Source organism: Choloepus didactylus, chromosome X (genome assembly GCF_015220235.1).
Source record: "Choloepus didactylus isolate mChoDid1 chromosome X, mChoDid1.pri, whole genome shotgun sequence".
In the NCBI taxonomy this organism is placed as follows: domain Eukaryota; kingdom Metazoa; phylum Chordata; class Mammalia; order Pilosa; family Megalonychidae; genus Choloepus; species Choloepus didactylus.
In genome coordinates this window covers 32682336-32701496 of record NC_051334.1, presented here as the reverse complement: position 1 = coordinate 32701496, position 19161 = coordinate 32682336, and the positions used below count along the sequence as shown (strand labels likewise).

Below are 19161 nucleotides of genomic sequence, written 5' to 3'. Positions count from 1 at the left end.
CGTTTCTACAGTTGATAGAACTTTCATATTCATTGGCATTTTTATTTGATCTGTGTATTTGTTCATATCTTTTGCCAATTTTTCAATTTACATTTGGGTCTATTTCTTATTTTCTCCTATACTTTCTTTTAAAGTATTAAAGTTTTCCCCTTTCATTTTTATTTCTCTTAATGGACCTGGAAATCAGGTTTTATATGGCATGGTGTAGTTCTTTATTCAGCTTATGAATAAACAATTGTGCCACCCTTATTTAATGGTGTCCATCTTTTCTCCACTCATCCATAGTGCCATTTCTATTGTACATCAAGATTAATATATACATGTATAGTTCTGGCCATCCATTTCTATTACATTCTTCGTTTGCCAATTCCTGTGCCAACGGTACATGTATCAATTACTGCAGATTTATAATTAGTTTTGACTTGTGGTAAGGAAGGACACTCCTACCTTGTTCTTCAAAAGTTTCTTAGGGTAGTTGTCCTTGGAAATGGCGGCGCTCTCCGTTTTTGGTATCACCAGAAGAGGCTTCACATGGATGGTTTCAGGGGCGTCGCGCCGGGAATTTTGGTCTCGATCCAGAAAAGAGAAAGAGCCTGTGGTGGCTGGGATAATAGAAGAGGTGAAGAAGGAGCCTATCTTGATGTGTCCCCCTTTACGAAGCCGAACATACATACCACCTGAAGATCTCCAGAGTCGTCTGGAAGCTCGTGTCAGAGAAGTTTTTGGTCAGTCTGCTCCTGGCAGTTGGCAGGACATCTCCCTGGAAGATGGTCATCAGAAGTTTAGTCTCTTGGCACAATTAGCTGATGACTTGGGCCATGCGGTACCTAACTCCAGACTTCACCAGCTGTGCAAGGTCAGAGACGTCCTTGATTTCTACAGCGTCCCTGTTCAAGATAGATCTAAATTTGATGAGCTGGTTGCCAGTAATTTGCCTCCCAATTTGAAAATCACTTGGGGTTATTGAAAAGTTCAAAGGAGGAGCACATTCAAATCTTTTTCCCCTCTGAACAAGGGGGCTACTTATTAGACCTTCAATACTTCACTGTGTGAAATGCTACCTGAACTGTTCTCTATACCCACAATCTATGGAAGAATATACATGTCTTTTTTTTCTTTGTTTGCCTCATTTCACCACAAATTGACAAAAAGAAAGAACAAAAATACCAAAAAAAAAAAAAAAGATAGCGTTTTTGTTTCACATTTGCTGAAACAGAATCAGTTCATTAATAAATTATGAAAATTTTCTTCTCTGGAGGATGCTATAATTAACTTGGGTTTAAGACAGGATGCCATTACAATTTTAGATGTAGTTTTTCCCCATCATAGACATAAAATATTTGCAAGAAAATGTTTTAATACTGTTTGGACTCTTAAATCTAAAGACGGTATTGTGTATAGTACATATTCAAAGAAGGAAACTTGCATTAGGTTAGATATCTATAAAAGAAACATAAAAGACTGTTGTATATTAAAGGAAGTTGTTTCTTTTACTTACATTGCACAAGCAGAAATTGTAGAAAGTGGTACTGTGCATTTTGGATTAGCCTCTTGGAATTAAAGTAGATTTCTTAAAGTTTATTGTGTGTCTTAAATTTTTTTACAGGTGAACTTTGCTTTTATTTTCTGATTTACCATTTCCTTAAGATAAGTATTATAATTTTGAAAAATTAGAATATGTGCCAATTATTAAGTGCTGTGACATACTTCTTTTTAGTAGTTAAACCAGATTCTCCAACTCTAAATGAATAGTCCCCTTTCAAAGGAGATGATGCATATTTCAAACCCTTTTATCTTTCCTGTAACTTTTATGTACATTTGTATATATGTAACCTATGCATCTATGACATGAGTATTCACTAGGGTGGCAAGTACTTTTGTGTACCTAATTTTGGGAAATATTCAAATAGCAAGCTACCAGAAGGTTCTAAATGACAAAATTAGTGATTAAATTAGGAATTCTATTTGGTCAAACTTTAGATGTGGCTAGACAATAATGAGAAAGGGAGGAGGAATTAAGAATCTTAATATTATCTTGTCTGTACTGACATTTCTGAAAGGAAAATGACAGAGTTTTTTTGTTTTGTTTTGTTTAGTTTTTTAAGTTTTATTCACTCACCATGCAATCCATCCAAAGTGTACAATCGGTGGCTTTCGGTATAATCAGAGTTGTGTAGTAATCACCACAATCAATTTGAAAACATTCTCATTGCTCCAAAAAGAAAAATTGCATATACCTCAAGCCCCCAAGATGAATTGATGAAAGAATATTCAATATTACTATTAACTATAGTCTATAGTTTGCAATAGTTGTATTCTCCCTGTATAACACCCTGTTATTAACACCTTGTAATAGTGACATACATTTTTTCTGGCTTATGTAAAAACATTCTTGTCTTTGTACAATTAACCACAGTCATGGTCCACAACAGGATTCACTATATTATACAGTCCCATGTTTTATCCTCTGGCTTTTCTTCTAGTGGAATTCACAACCCTAAACTTCCCCTTTCAACCATAATCACACCCATAATTTAGCACTGTTAATTACACTTACAGTAATGTGCTACCATCACCTCTATCCATTTCCAAACATTTACAATCAACATTATTACATATTCTCTACAAATTAAGCATCAGCTCCCCATTCTCTATCCTCAGTCTATCTCCTGGTAACTTATACTTTAGATTTTAACTCCTAGAGTTTCCTCGTTAAAATTAGTTCATATTAGACCATACAATATTTATCCTTTTGTGTCTGGTTTATTTCACTCAACATAATGTCCTCAAGGTTCATCCATGTTGTCACATTTATCAGGACTTCACTCCTTGTTACAGTTGAATAATAATCCACGGTATATATATACCACAAAAGTGAACTTTGAAAATGGACAGCATATGATTAGTGCTGTATCAGTGTTAAGGAACTTGAATTTGATATTTCATGATGGAAAGCAAAGCTTTGATGGTAGCTGCAGTCTGCTGCTGTGCAACCAGGACTGACTTTGGAATTCTGTGGAATCAATCTATTTAATTTTAGAAAGTACTTTTGAAATTGAATGCCATCCAAGTCAAAACTTTAGGACTTTTATACCTTTAGACCTCTTTTAGACTTTTAGACCTTTATAGCAGTTTCGGCCTCTGATCCAGGAGCCAATCAAGGATCATGCTTTGGCACTGAGCAGTCATGTCTATTTACTGCTATATATACTGCTAATATATGACTTTACTCTGGAAAAATTCTTCAGTAAGTTGTATTCAAGGAATTTATTTATTTCATCTAAATTGTCGAATTAGTTTGGATAAAGTTGTACACTTTGTACACGTTTGTTTCAGTTTGCTAAGGCTGCTGTTATGTGAAACACCAGAAATGGATCGGCTTTTATAAAGGGGTTTTATTTGGTTATAGAGTTACAGTCCTAAGGCTACGAAGTGTCCAAACTAAGGCATCAACAATAGGGTACCTTCACTGAAGAACAGCTAATGGTTTATGGAACAGGTCTGTCAGCTGGGAAGGCATATGGCTGGTGTCTTCTTCCTTTGCTTCCAGGTTGTGTTTCAAAATGGCATTCTCCAAAATGTTGCTCTTGGGGTGTTTTGTCCTCTGTTAACTTCTCCGGAACAAACTCTGGGCTAACATCTCCAAAGTGTCAGCAAAAATCTTTCAATGGTTGTCTCCAAAATGTCTCTCTCAGCTGCAGCACTGAGCTCCTTCTGTATGAGTTCTTATAGGGCCCCAGTGATTTAATTAAGACCCACACTGAATGGGCAGGGTAACACCTCCATGGAAATAATCTAATCAAAGGTATTACTCACAGTTGGATGAGTCACATCTCCATGGAAACAATCAAGAGGTCATACCCTAATCAGAAAGATTAATAAATCTGCCTCCACAAGATTGTATTGAAGAAGTTGGCTTTTGGGGGAACATAATATATCCAAACCAGCAACATTATTCCCTTTTTTCCTTTTGATATCAGGTCTGTAGTGATTAGTTCTCTCTCATTTTGGCTCCTGGTTGTGTTCTTTCTCATTTTATTTGATATGTTTAGATAGGACATTATTAATTTTGTTGGTCTTTTTCAAGAACCAACTTTTGTCTTTTTAAATTTTTTCTACTGTTCATTTCCTGTTTTATTGATAACCACTTTTATTATTTACTTTTTTCTATTTACTTAGGGTTTATTTTGCTCTTGTTTTTCTAGCTCCTTAAGGTAGAGCCTTATGTCATTGGTTTAGACCTTTGTTCTTTTCTAATATAAGCCTTTGTGGTCAATTGAGTTATGTATTCCAGAAAAAACATGTTCTTAATCCCTTTCCTGTGTGTGAGAATCCATTTATTTATAGGACCTTTTGAAGATGTTATTTTTAGTTAAGCTGTGGCAAACTGAATCAGAATGGGCTTTAATTTGTATTTCTGAGGCCTTTTAAAGAGAATCCAGAAGTCACAGAAGCCAGAAAGGAGAGGAGGTCATGTGATGAGAAGCAGAGATAAAAGCCAAGGAACTCCAAGGATTGCCAGTAGCCAGCACTGGCATGTATAGAGACTCCAGGAGAAGGCAAGTCTTGCCAGTATCTTGATTTTGGACTCTAGCCTTAAAACTGTAAGCCTGTAATTCCTGTTAAGCCAAAACCAGTTTGTGGTATTTGTGATAGCAGGTCAGGGAAACTATGACAGCTATCAGTATTTATATAAAATTCTCTTTTTAGCTCTAGCTTCATGTGTTGTACTTTCATTTTATCCAATTTAAATTATTTTCTAATTTCCCAAGTGATTTCTTTGCCCTGTGGATTATTTACAAATGTGTTTAATTTTTAAATATTTGGACGTTTTCTAGATGTCTTGTTTTTAATGACTCCTAATCTTGTTGTGGTCAGGGTTTATATTATTTCATCTTTTTATATTTATTGAGTTTTTTTTTTTTTTAATAGCACAGTTTGTGGCCTATCTTGTTGAGCATACCATGTGCATTTGAAAAGAATGTATTCTGCATTCTACAGTTGTTGGGTTTAGTGTTCTACAAATAGTAATTAGGCCAAGGTTGGTGAGAGTGTTTAAAACTATATTTTTGCTGATTTTTGTCAAGTTGTTCTATCAGATGCTGAGAGAAGGATGTTAAAATCTCCAACATGATTGTGGAATTGTCAGTTTCTCCCTTTAATTCTGTAAATTTTTGATTTATATATTTTTAAATCATTTTGAGGATTCATGATTTTTTAAGAGCTTGTCATCTGTCTGAAATGTCTAATCTTTGATAATATTCTTAGGCTTCAAATCTACTTTATCTGATATTAATATAACCACTTTGAGTTTCTTATGCTTAACTGTTTGTGTTATATCTTTTTCTATCCATTTACTTTCAATCTATCAATGTGAAGTACATCAATAAATGTTTTCACCAGAAAAAAAAAAAAAAAAAAAAAAGTTTCTTAGATAACTCCAATCTTTTGTTTTCCATGTGAATTTTAGGTAAATCTTATAAAATCACCGTTAAAATAAACAAGATTTTGGTATATTTAGTGTGGATGTATTGAACTTAATTTGGGGAAAACTAGCATCTTTATTTTTCTTTGTTTTTTATTTTAATCATTCCTTATTACTTTGATTGCTCCTAATGTTAAAGCTCTAGGTCCACTTTTCCTCTTACTGAAGTATATCCTTCAGTAAGCCCTTCAGTGAGCATATGGAGATAATAATTTTTATTAGTCTTTGTGTGAAAGTGCTCTGAATAATAGTTGTATATAAAATAGTAGGTTAGTTGATTTTTTTCATATTATCCTTTTGAACTTATTACTTCTTTTTCTTCTTACCTCTATCAAGGCTGATTAGACCTCTTGAGCAGTCTAATAGTTTTCTCTTTAGATATAACCATTATTCTGCATTTTGGATGAGTTCTTCATTATTATTGTCCAAGCCCTTAATTTTATCTTCTTGTTCAATGTAGATATTTTCTGCTGTGTTATAAAATTGTTCCATTAGTTACATCTGTCATTTCTTATATTTGTAGTTTGTTTTTTCTTTTCAATACCCAATTATTTAGTTCAGTTTGTTGGTGGTGGAGCTAATGTGATTTTCTACCATACTCTTGGCAACAAGCATGGTACCTGGCATTTAGTTGACCCACAAATACCAGTTGAATGAATATTTAGGGGACTTGCAGGTATATATGCAATTTCTGTACTGGCAGTGCCTTGCATGCTGTCTGCAACCAAATAAGCAGGTGATAAGTATTTTTAAATAAATGAGAGTACAAAGTGATAAGCATAGGAAAACAGAATGGCTTCTATAAGAATAGGTAACAGCACACTAATATCATTTGATTTTTTTTTTGTTTTTTTTTTTAAATCATTTTATTGAGATATATTCACATACCACGCAGTCATACAAAACAAATCGTACTTTCGATTGTTTACAGTACCATTACATAGTTGTACATTCATCACCTAAATCAATCCCTGACACCTTCATTAGCACACACACAAAAATAACAAGAATAATAATTAGAGTGAAAAAGAGCAATTGAAGTAAAAAAGAACACTGGGTACCTTTGTCTGTTTGTTTCCTTCCCCTATTTTTCTACTCATCCATCCATAAACTAGACAAAGTGGAGTGTGGTCCTTATGGCTTTCCCAATCCCATTGTCACCCCTCATAAGCTACATTTTTATACATCTGTCTTCGAGATTCATGGGTTCTGGGTTGTAGTTTGATAGTTTCAGGTATCCACCACCAGCTACCCCAATTCTTTAGAACCTAAAAAGGGTTGTCTAAAGTGTGCGTAAGAGTGCCCACCAGAGTGACCTCTCGGCTCGTTTTGGAATCTCTCTGCCACTGAAGCTTATTTCATTTCCTTTCACATCCCCCTCTTGGTCAAGAAGACGCTCTCCGTCCCACCATGCCGGGTCCACACTCCTCCCCGGGAGTCATATTCCACGTTGCCAGGGAGATTCACTCCCCCGGGTGTCCGATCCCACGCAGGGGGGAGGGCAGCAATATCATTTGATTTTAAAAGCTTTTCATAGTAAGGTGTTACAAAATAATTTTATTAATCCTCAGTGAGTCATTTGATAAGTTTACTAATAATATTGATATAAATATAACAGAAAATGTTCATATAGCCGTCTACCTTTTCACACAGTAATAATTATATCTCAAAGAGCTACCTACACGATTCAGCGATTATTATTTTTGTCTTGTCATATCCCTACTTTTAATTCTTTGACAGTATTTTGAAAAGATACTACTTGGAGATTTTTCAGTATGGCAGTGTTGTTATCTGTGTTATTTAAAAGTAAGTGAATGGAGGAGTGTGAAAGTACATTTCTGTACAATCAGTCTGGGTTTTTAGGATTGTATCAGTGTTTCTTGAAGAATAAGAAAAAAAGGTAACATTGTTGCTTTACTACATATTTACTAGGAGAAAATATGTTACTTTAAGCACGAATTTTAAATACGCCCAGTTTGGTACCATACGTTCATGAATGTACTTTGGAAGTGCTGATCTTTAAACATATATATTTAAATAAGATTTGTCTGTATAATAGCAGGTATTTTACCTTCCCCTTCTGTATATATTTAACGTGATATTTAACTCAACCTGGTAATATTCTGGCTGCTCTTCAAAGCCTCATACATGTTTGCTAATTTGTCACTTGTTCCTTAAACAGCATCTTGGCTATTTAATAAGCAATTATGAAAGTCAAGAGAGTCCTGCCTCAGCATGTGTCTTAATTGAATATGTGCTACATAATGGAATTACATTCAGAACAAACCATCTATGGTAAATGATCCTTCAGTTATGAGCAAAGCTCGATGGGAGTGACTGCATAAAGATGGTAAAATGATGTCAGCAAAGGGTCATGAAATATCATATGGTTTAATTGTGTAAGGGCTCTATGGACATTCCAGACTAAAGAGAAAAAGTCATCTTGAGAGGCCCATTTGCTCCCATCCTTTGGCCATTCATTTCACCATAAAAGCAATACATATTTTCAAAGAAATGTTTCTGTCTTCTTCCCCCAATTTGTTTAGGAAATCTTTGAAATTCCATCTTGAAGAAAATTTAGGAAAGTAATAATAAGGTTGAAAAATAATATCAAAATGTTCATAATGTTGTCTGTTTTGGGTTTGATGAAAATTATGAGTAGAATCAGAACTTTTGGTAGTGTTGTGGTAATTGGTGATTTAGTTTTCAGTACAGTACAGTAGTTCTCAGGTGATGGTGTGAAAGCATTTTTAAACATTAACGATATGCTTTTGAACTGGAATACTTTAGTCTAGTTATATCTGGGAAATAAATGACTGTGTAAAACATTATAACAGATCTTTTAGAGTGAATTGACAGGATGACAGTACAGTTACTCACAGTTCAGTCTCCCACAATGTAAAATGTAATGAGCCATAATGCTATTATTTTTCACTTTAGAATTTTAATGTTTTGGTTTGTACAGTTCTTAAAAATATCATGCATAAAATATTGTGCTGAAACAATAGTGAGCTGTATATTCATAATGTCATTAGCAACAATCTAAAACAATAGGAAATAATGAAAAATTTTCCTCAGGCTCTTCTGGAAATGGGTAACTGGAGGACTGTTTTGTTAGGAGTGAGTCCCATGTCTAAAGGGCATTCTGGCTCAATTTGTAAACACCAGAGTTTGATCCTTTGTGCTGCTGGGAATCGCTCTAAATGCTGCTGGAGAGAGTTGTGCTCTGGGGGCTAGGGAATCGTCAGTGATGGGGTGGTTCTGTTTTACTCACCCTCAGTGCCCACCAAGAAAAAGTGCATTCCTCTGATAGTGAATTGACCACTAAGCAAATACGACAGAGGGCAAGAGGCTTTTAAGAATAATAACTGTGCAGTATGGAGGATTGAACAAAGCATCCTGTAGGAGAAGATGAAAAGAACATGGCTCTCTAATACTTCGGATTTGCTTCTAATTTGGGATATCCTTATTTCATCACCATGATTACTAATGGGCGGCATGATATATTTTGTTTCCAAATATTAATAAAAAACAGCAAAATATAAGAATTTAATGAGAAGGATTCTACATGTTTGTTTAATAGTGTATATGTGGCACTGGACAAGGAAGGAGAAATTAAGCACTTGGCCTGAACCATTGAGAGCATGGTTCTGTCAGGTAATGCCATTTAATCTCCTTATTGACATACAGAGCAATTCTGTCAGATCACTTAGCATAATGAGCTTGTTAGGAAAATCACATTGGTCTGGGCAAAGAATTCCTCTGACCTTTCTAAATGAAAATAGCATGAGGCTAAAAATAATTGGTGGAAGGACCATGGCTACAAACAAAATAGTCTTTCGCAATAAACTACCATATTGAGAAGAAACCTTTATTTTTTATGTTAGGACTGCAGAAGATTTTTGTTTCATTTGTTTTTTAATTAAATTGAATGAAAGTGGTATTTGCATTAAATGCAAATAGCACCTTCTGTTCTATGGTGAGTGTCTCTTATAAACAGATACCTTTTCCCACCCAAAAGCCCCTGGATCACATAGAAAGAGCAGCTATGCCATTTTGAAAATAGCAAAACTGCAGGTATATTACCTTTAAGATCTCTAAATTTCTGCACATATTATAAAATGGTGAATAGGGATATGTTCAAGATGTGTTTCTCAGTTATATATTTATATAGGGGATAAAGACTTCCAAATGTGGCCTTGGATTAATGCCACAGAGAAAAGTCTTTCATAAAAAGTAACAGGAAAAAATAATAGTGGTCTGCCGAGTCACAGCATCACAATACTGTATCTTTCATTAAAAGGGAAATATTTCTCTTGCCATTAAATAATTGAGAAAATCTTGAGGAAATGATTTTGAATAATATACACTTAATATTCATATATTTTTTCAGCTACATGGGCACTCAAGCTACCTCTTAGTTCAGATGAAACAAAAATGAAAGAATTTAGTGAATGTTTATATGTGAAATCTAAAATTAAAATATGAATATATTCTTCTTAGAGATATGGCAGATAACCATTCTCACTTGAAAAGTCAGTTTCTATTTTAAATCAGGATTAATGTTAGTTTGTTATTGATTTAAAATCTAAAGTTATACTTTCTCTTATACTAGAACAGAATGAAAAGATTTTGAAGGATTTTTATTAATCAAATAAGCTAGAGGCCATACTTTTTAGAAAAAAATTTAAGCCTCACTATTGAGAGATCTATAACTATGCTTGAGTTTTAAGTAGTGTTATTGTCAAACAAAAGTATAATTTCTTGTCTTTCTGCAGTATTGAAAACTATTTTTTAAACATCAAGCACTATCCAGAACACTACATTATCTCATGACTACTCAATGTTTTGTCCTTCAGTCATACTTTAAAGTTGTCCAAAAATATCTGGCAAGAGAGTTTGTTGCTGTATCAACATAATGTAGCATGTTCACTAGTATATCCAGAAGGAAGATAATTAAACAGTTATCCATTAAACATGATAATATTTATGTTTGAGCATATAAATACGTAAGAACTTTTCTTGATGAGATATATAAATATTATAAAATATGACTGAGCTTGTGAGACTATAAGGAAAAAAAGAATTTACAGAATTGAAAGTCTCGCTCAAACATGACTGTACTGCCAATAATAAAATGAAAAACAGCACTACTTCAGTTGTCATATTTTTCTTCCCTGGTACATATAGTCACCATGAAGTTAGTCTTTACCTAATATCTACTTAGCATAGGTAGACATACAGTAATATAAACCTTATATATATAAGTGTTGATTAGTGAGGAGTATGGGATAGGAGTTAACCAGTGAGGTCCTGTCTTCGAATATGGAGGGCTTTGAAGCCTTTTCTATCTGAAGTGCTAGGCATAGAATAAACAGGGAAGAGAACATTACAAATTCTTTATTCTACCTATCATATTTTACAGAGGTCTCTGCCATTAGAAACTTTGTTCCATAGCCTTATAGAAGGGCAGATATATATGGCCTGGTTTGTGAAATAAGTCCAACCCACTTTTGAGATAACATAGTTAATAAAAATCACTAATAGAGAATGTGATATTCTATCATTGAAGTCAAACTGCTTTTGTTAATGTTGTGTTGTTTCTGTGTGGCATTACATGAAATCACAGAAGTAAACAAACTAAATAATTTGATTAAAGGAGGAATTCTTGAGGATCGGCTACAGAAAAAGAGAATTTTCGAGTTGGAATTGATTTGAGAGATCATCCAGTCTGGGGATGCCTGAGTGGAGGGCAGAGCAGTTAAGTGACATGCGTAAAGCCTTGAAGTCGTCGGAGCAACCAAATGAGATCTACATCCTGATTCCTTAAACTCCCTATCCTTGTTCTTTCCATTTTTGGTTTTAAGATACTCAAATGGTGTTATGCATTTAAACTTTAAGAAGGCGATTATATAAACATGATTTAAATAATCACTTTAGACTAATGTTAACCTAATTGATTTTGCCAACAGCAAGTATTTTTGGAGTTTATTTCCTATAAAATATGAATGAATATCTCCTTTATCATTTTAGGATAAAAAGTGTTTTCCCCATTTCTTCAGAAATTTAATAGTTGTGTTCATTTAACTCAAATGTTATGATAAATATTCCTCTGTAAATTTTGTGCAGTACAGCAATGCTGTTCATTTGGAAATCTACCTGGACATTTGTTTAGGTTTGTTAAATGAGGTGATTGTAATGATTGTAATGACTTGTCTAATGATCTTTGCCCAATTTTATAAGATTAAGCTTTTCTTGGTAGTTGATGAATGCCTGAGCATGATCAGGAATGTCCTACCAAGAAATTACTTCGAATATAGTGCCAAAGATACTTTACTGTGCATTCTGTGTTTATCCATGCGTATGTAACACACATTTAAAGTTAACCAAACCTCAAGACACCATGAAGTAGCGCACAAATATATAAAAGAATAACATGCAAGAATTACAAAATGTGATTGAAAAAATTTATAGTGCTCCATTTTATAGGTAAATCTGCTTCTTGAATAAAGAAATCATTCAGGTAACTCTTAGATTATTAAAGAAATTTTTCTTGCCATGTAAAATTATAAGCATTTCAGTAAACTTTCTAATTTAGTAAGATGAGGGGAATAAAAGGGTATGAATATAAGATACAAAGTTTTTAGTGAAATCAAAACCTTGATCCAAAATCCGACATTGTTCCCAATCTTGTCCAATGTTGGATTTTTCCAACCAAATTTAAAAACCTGTACTTTATTATCAATTCACAAAGCAACCAATCTCTGTAATATTTATCTTTTAGCATGCTGATGACTTTTTTCTCTGATTTTATTTTCTATGAACCATTACATCAAATAATGAATCTTAAAATTATTGAATATCGCAATTCATTTGAAATGGTTTGTATCATGTATCTGTACCAAATATAGAAAAAAAATTCCTAAGGTAGAAACTGAAAATTTTCTTCCCTAAGACACATGCAAAAATTTGATTACTCTCTTAGTATATATCTAATCTGCCCCAGTCCCCAAAAGGTTAGGGTAATGAGAATTTTTTTAGACTTTGTTAATGTGATATTCTTTATTTGATATATTAAATCTCTTTCCAAGTGCATGATATTTGATTATAATTTTAACAGCAGCTATTTAAAATCCATTCTAAATTCTTCTCAATTGTGGCAAAATGAAAAGAAATGCAACATGAAAAAAATATTGAGTCCTATTCAAACAAACCCTACGAGGAGAAATAAAGCAGATTTATACATAATTATCAACACTGCTGCCGAAATTAGAATTACAAACTGGGCAAGAGGGTTGGAAATATTCTCAAATATACAAATATAAAAGGGGGAATATTTTATTTTTAATGGTGAAATTTTATGATTATTATTTACAAGATAATATTTAACTTCTGTGGAAAGGAGTATAAACTGTGTTTTAAAAATGGTTAGTTTCTCATTAAAGGAAAAATTTTATTAGGTGTATTATGAATTTGGTTTGACAACTATTTTAAAATATTAATCAAAAGCCATTGCTAATTAATGATGGGATTTCTGATCATCTCTGTGAATAAGTTAAAATTAAACTAATTAAAATTAATAAGAATGAGGATCTGAGTAGAATTTGAAAGATGCCATTAGGACTTTGTTGATTTATTGGTTTCCCTGACTAGAGGCCCATTGGAGAAACTGATATTTTTACTCTGTGCCTGCTAACACCTGTTGTGAGCAGTCAAGATTCCATTGGAATGTTGGCACTTAAATGGGGGAGTTTATTTAAAATACTGCCAGCTTTTCTTTTACCAAGCACACTTGCTCTATTTTATGAATCAGGACTAGCTAAACATATTTTCTTTAGTTTAACTTTCAAGAGCTCCATAGTCTCCCCTAGTTTAAAAAGCACTCATTGATAATTTCTTTGTTCAACTCTGAAATAACAATCTATTTTGAGCATTAATAAAATTGATGAATTTTAACATCATTATGAATTCTTCAACTTCACAGTTTATAAAGCTAGTCCTGCCATGATTCTCTAGTTCAATTAAATTAGTGTAAGTGGATCATGTATTCATTATTCAGTAATTTTATCAAAAGCTAATATGTCTCAATACATTTATAGGTCAAGTTCCATTTAGGACACTTGGTCCATATCAAACTTCCAATTAAATTATTGTTCACAGTATGTACTAGATAGGCCCATATTAAAAGGGGCATAAGCATGGTTTATCAATAGAGATGGATCTTCTTGATGCGCAATATTTTTAGTTTTAGTTTTGTTTTATTTTGTTTATTTCTTTTGGATTGTCCTCATTTCTAACTGACTCAGAATCCAGAATTATCCAACTAAATCAGATCAGAGAGAACCTGTTATTGGCTACAATGAATTAGGAAGAAATTTAGCATTGTTCTTGTCCAAATACAAACATGCAAGAGGTTTCATCCACATTTTTAGATATCAATATAAATGACCAATCATCGATTAATTTCATTAAGGGGAAATACCTAAATAGCATTAAGCACATTTTTGAACAGTGATCTTTTATATGTGCATGCATATGTATGTTGTTTTTAACAAAAATCAGAAGTTATGTAATTTTTTTTCTTTAAGTTATCATGATGAGTTTGTGTATATCAAAATGCAGTCCTATATGCCATCAAACATCTCCTCTCCAGTTCAACCTCCTGAGTCAATCTTTACCTCCCTTTCAGCCCCCAAATTCCCGTGAATTCTCAAGGAGGAACTTTTCTTCCTAGAGCCAACATGAATGCTACACAGTTTCAAGGGAAGCATGCAAAAACACAAGTTTTGAGATGACTCATGCATTGAGATTAGTGAATTGTCCCTTTCCAAGTTTGACGAGCAAAGAAAGAATTGTGGAGCTCAGGGACTAAACAGGTAAATGACTGCTAGAGAGAAAAGAGGTATAGAAAAAATCTGGTGGTCAAAGGAAGGTAAACTTGGGCTAAAGAAGGCCAGTGAAATATGCATATATAACAAAAGAAAGGAAATACTTAAGAAAAAAATTGCCAACACCACTCCCTGGTAGCCATCTTGATATTTGTTTATTTTGCTTTCTTGTAAATCTCAAAATAGTTAACTGTGTTTTCCTCTTCTATTCATTTCCTCACATAAATTGTTTCCCTATATCATGCCTCTTGAATCCTAGAAAATCCTGTGTCTAGTATCAGTATCAAAATAATTATATCTATTTATAAAAGTTAAGTTGAAACCTTTTTCCCAGCTTCCTACAATTAGCCAATAACACCAGTTGCTTGAGTAGTTTAAGCATTGACGTTAAGGTGCTATTTTCTTTGAAGTATTTCAAGTCATCAATAAATTTAAACTCTTCTAGCTCTAATAGCATCTCCAGCTTGAAAATTCTTATTTTACCCATTAAGATTTGCTGCTTCTTTCACAAGTTAACCTAACCAAATTTCACTATTTTTTAAAATATCTCTCTGGAATTTATTTAAGTCATTAGTTTCTCAATATGTGGCCTACAAACAACCTGTAACGCCAGCCCCGGTTCCTTTCAATTAGAATTTCTGGGGAGAAGCAGCCATTGATAACACCCAAATTTGCTAATTTAGAAACAGAACCTCAGGTCCCAGGGTCTTACCGTGGTTGCTCAGGAGCACAAAGAACACCTCGTGGAAGACATGGATAAATCATCCAAATGTTTATTTAGGGAAGCTTGCAGACTGAATACGTGGTCCAGGGCAGCAGCTAGAACCCAAGTAGTGCTCGACTATTCAGGATATGCAGCAGTATGTATAGGAAGAAAACAAAGAAGGCACAATGTCAGGGGCATAATTAATCGCAGGACTTGGGAGGTTTTCGGTGGAATGTGCATAGATTTTTTTAACCTTCTTTCCCATGGTCTTTGCACAGAGACCATTATCTCTGTGGTCACAGGACTGGGTTTCTACATCTAACTCACATCGGCTGTCTTTGCCCCATACCTGTTTTTTTGGTATCAGCCCTGTGTACTGGGTATGCTCTATGCACCCTCTACTCCCTGTTCACAGAAGATTAATGATGGGTTAGGCATTCGATCCTTCCCACAAGGACCAAGGGGGAAATAAGTCAGAACAAGCAAGGGAGGCAAATGAAATTATTTATCTCGTACCAAATTATCCATTAATTTAACTTTCTATTAAAACCTAGTTTTTTCATATATCTATGTCATAAAATATCATATATATGAATGCCCAATTAAATGTAGCTTTGAAATAGAGGTATATTATCTCATGCAGCCAGGGTCCAGAGGTAGTTTGCCTGTGATAAATTTAGGCATGTGAATGTGATTCTGTTCTGCCCAAACACTGGCAAAGGATAGGATCCCCATCACTGGACTGGGTCAACCATGAGTTGTCCTTTGGGATGGGAACATTATCTCAGCACATTGTCCCTTGATACTTGAAAAAATCAGAGTACAGTGATAGTATTTTTTTTTAATGTAACTACATTCAAGAATGTTATTTTCTCATTTCTAAAGTTTCTGTATATAAAAGGTTTAACAATTTTTATCATTGAAAATAAAATGTGAGATTAAAAATAGATGAATAAATTAATAAAATTTATTTTTATAAATAGTAAAATGTACCCCATGGGTTATACCCATATTTGAACCTCATTTTTAAAGCAAAAAGATGATTAATAATAATTCCCTTATAGAATAAAAATAGAAAATTAGGATTTTGAAATAAAAATTTGAAAGTCAACTTTCTTTAAAAATAGGATCTTTTTTTTCTTCTCCATTGTGAGCAAACATCTTACAGGGTGGTAATCAGAGTATTTTATATGGGACAGCCACACAAATGAATAGATTGAATAAGTGACTTCATTCAAGAACAAATTTCAGTTTATGTAACTCTTATCATAATTGGTCATGTAAATTGTTTTAGTTTAGTTTATTATTGTGGTCTACAAAATAAATACAATTTCCATGCTCCCCAGTCTTAATTAACCAACATAAAAATGCTTATGGCATTTGCTGGTTAATAAATATCCTCTGTGGACATCTACAGCTGCCTTTAAAGCCATTAATTGGGACTAATCATATGTATTTTTAAATATCATAAGTAATTAGCTTAAATAGCTTGAAACAAAATCTCTTCTTTAGAATTAATTTCTGTAAGAAATTTTAGCCACATTAAATAGTCAGACCAGTTTGGGTTTAAATAATACTAAGGAGAAAGAGAATCCATTCCTCGAAGAATATTTATAATTGTTTTTATAGTAGAAATACTATAAAATATAATTTAAAATAGAGTTATCATTCTTCTAAAGATATATCACATCCAGGAGCTTACTATTTACAGGGACTGTTCTAACAGAGTATTTTCATACATATTTCAGCGCAAAAAGTAAAAATATTTTCCCAAAGCAAGTTATGATATATTTTAATAGGCAGATATTGAATGAGCAGTTACTTCCTACTACATTTAAAAAAAAAATAAGGAAAATATATAGGGAAATTCAGATATCATCTAAATGTTACAATATATTACATAGATATTTTTGTTTAGGGGAAACAGAATTATATGTAAGTATATGATAGAAATTCAATTTTATTTACTATGCTAGATTCAGAGTCATTTGCTATGACTATTCTCTTATCTTGGATATTAGAGATTAGGATTTTTATTAGCTGCTCAACTTCTGGTTTTCTTATAGGACTTAATCAGAATACAGAAAGTTTAACTAGATGTGATATATGTTGATTATTGCCCACAATCTACCTTTAATTTTGTTCAAAGTAGGGAAAAAAGCCATATTAAAACTAAAATTGGTAAAATTCATTGTCAACATGGAATAATTCATTTATCATTCATTGCTGATGGAATACTTTAAGGTTTTCCTTAAGCACTAAAAATTTTAAGATTGGGATCATTTCTCTAATTCTATTTAGTGTCTGATGGAAGGATTCTTAGTTCTGATTTTTTTTTAATGGCTACTCTCTACAATGATATAATTGCACTTTTCTCTGTTTATCAGTGCTCCTATTTGCAAATAAGAGAATCCAATCTCTGTAGTGTGCATAATACTGCATACAGTAAGGACATTGGGTATCCCAACAAATGCTGGTGGGGAGGGGTTGGCAGGAGAAACTGATATGGTGTAACAATTTATGTCAAATTAGGGAACACAACACAGCCAGGAAGGAAAGAATATCACTGGACTGTTGTAACTAAACCACTTTCACTGCCACTATGGGATTGTTGACCCTAATAATTTTCAAGACTTCTTTTAATTTTCTGGCTGCCAAAGCAAATAACATCTAATGGGCTGTCTAAAACAATGGGAATTTAATGGCTCACTGTTTTTTGAGGGTAGGAAAAAGTCCAAATTATGGCATCACCAACGTGATGCTTTCTTCCTGAAGACTCATATTCTGGGGTTGGCTGTTGGTGATCCTTGGTCCTGGGCTCCTCTGTCACATGGCAATGCACATGGTGGATTCTTCTGGCCTCTCTCTTCTCTTCAGTTTCTGTTGACCTTCAGGTTCTTACTTCCCATGGCTTTCTTTTACCATCTGAATTTCTTTACTCTTTTAAAGGACTCCAGTAATAGGATTAAGACCCATCTTGATTGGGTTGTCTCACAACTTAACTGAAGTAACCCTATCAAAAGGTCCTACTTACAATGGGTTCACACACACAGGAATGGATTAAGTTTGAGAACATGTTTTTCTGGTGTACATAGCCCCACAACACCACAGGACTGGATGGCGGACATCTACCACAGCAAACTACCCCCCCCACACACACACACACACCAAATTCAGATGCTTTCTACTACACTCACCAGAAGATTAGACTAAATGGTCATTGCCTCCAGCTGCTCAGTGCTGCATCCTAGAATCTTATAAGGATCAGTGAAACCAGTTGTCTGGGTATTCCACCTTGAAACAGCAGGATTCAAAATTGAGAGTCTGTCAAATGTTAGCATGAGTATTTGAAAGATATTGGACCACAACAAATGATGGCCATTTACTGCATTTAATTTACACATATATTGATTATTTGTTCAAATACTTCTAATGCTCAATTATTTTAGCAATAAGGTAACTTTCTATTATAAAATTTATTTTTTCCATAATCCCTGCAGCCAGAGAATATGCAGTTTCATTGTTGCAGTGTTTCTAGTTGCAGAGAACTAGATTTGTAATCTTTCTGAATTATTTTTCGCGAAAACAAATACTTTAGTTTTAGGTTTTGATCTTCCATTGGCAGCAGAGTCCACATTTTCATACACTCAAAAGCTTTGTTGTGTTCTTTATGAACTGCAAAATATGCAAGATGTTGAGAATTTCCTTGGAAATGGTGGAATCTTTCAGAAGTCATCAAAAAAGTTTGAAAATTACAAATAGTACCTCTATGATACAAAGCAGCTTCTGTACTCATTTAAACTGAGAATGTAGTGCTTGCAAGCAATTCTGTAGAATTCTTAGCTGTTTTGACCAGCCAACGCTCTAGACTTATGCACTCATTTGACCTCATCACAAAATATTCATCACATCAAAAGTAAGGAGGGCAAAAAAGAGTGCAAGTATAAGACAACGTAGAATAGATGTTTCACCTTCTAAATTCTTTTGTCTTTTCTTCAATGCGTAATGAAAAAAGGATAGCTTTAGTGAATGACTATAAATGAAGAAGATAAATAAACACATAAATAAACACAAAAACAGTT

General features: G+C 33.6%; 1 protein-coding gene across 1 annotated transcript; it reads left to right on the top strand.

Annotated features, from left to right (window-relative positions):
- The first annotated feature begins 487 nt into the window (after nucleotides 1–487).
- LOC119522970 (39S ribosomal protein L50, mitochondrial-like) lies at nucleotides 488–1581 on the top strand. The gene has a single exon (XM_037821719.1). It carries the CDS (start codon nucleotides 488–490, stop codon nucleotides 965–967), a length of 480 nt encoding a protein of 159 aa, XP_037677647.1. The 3' UTR covers nucleotides 968–1581.
- Nucleotides 1582–19161: the final 17580 nt, after the last annotated feature.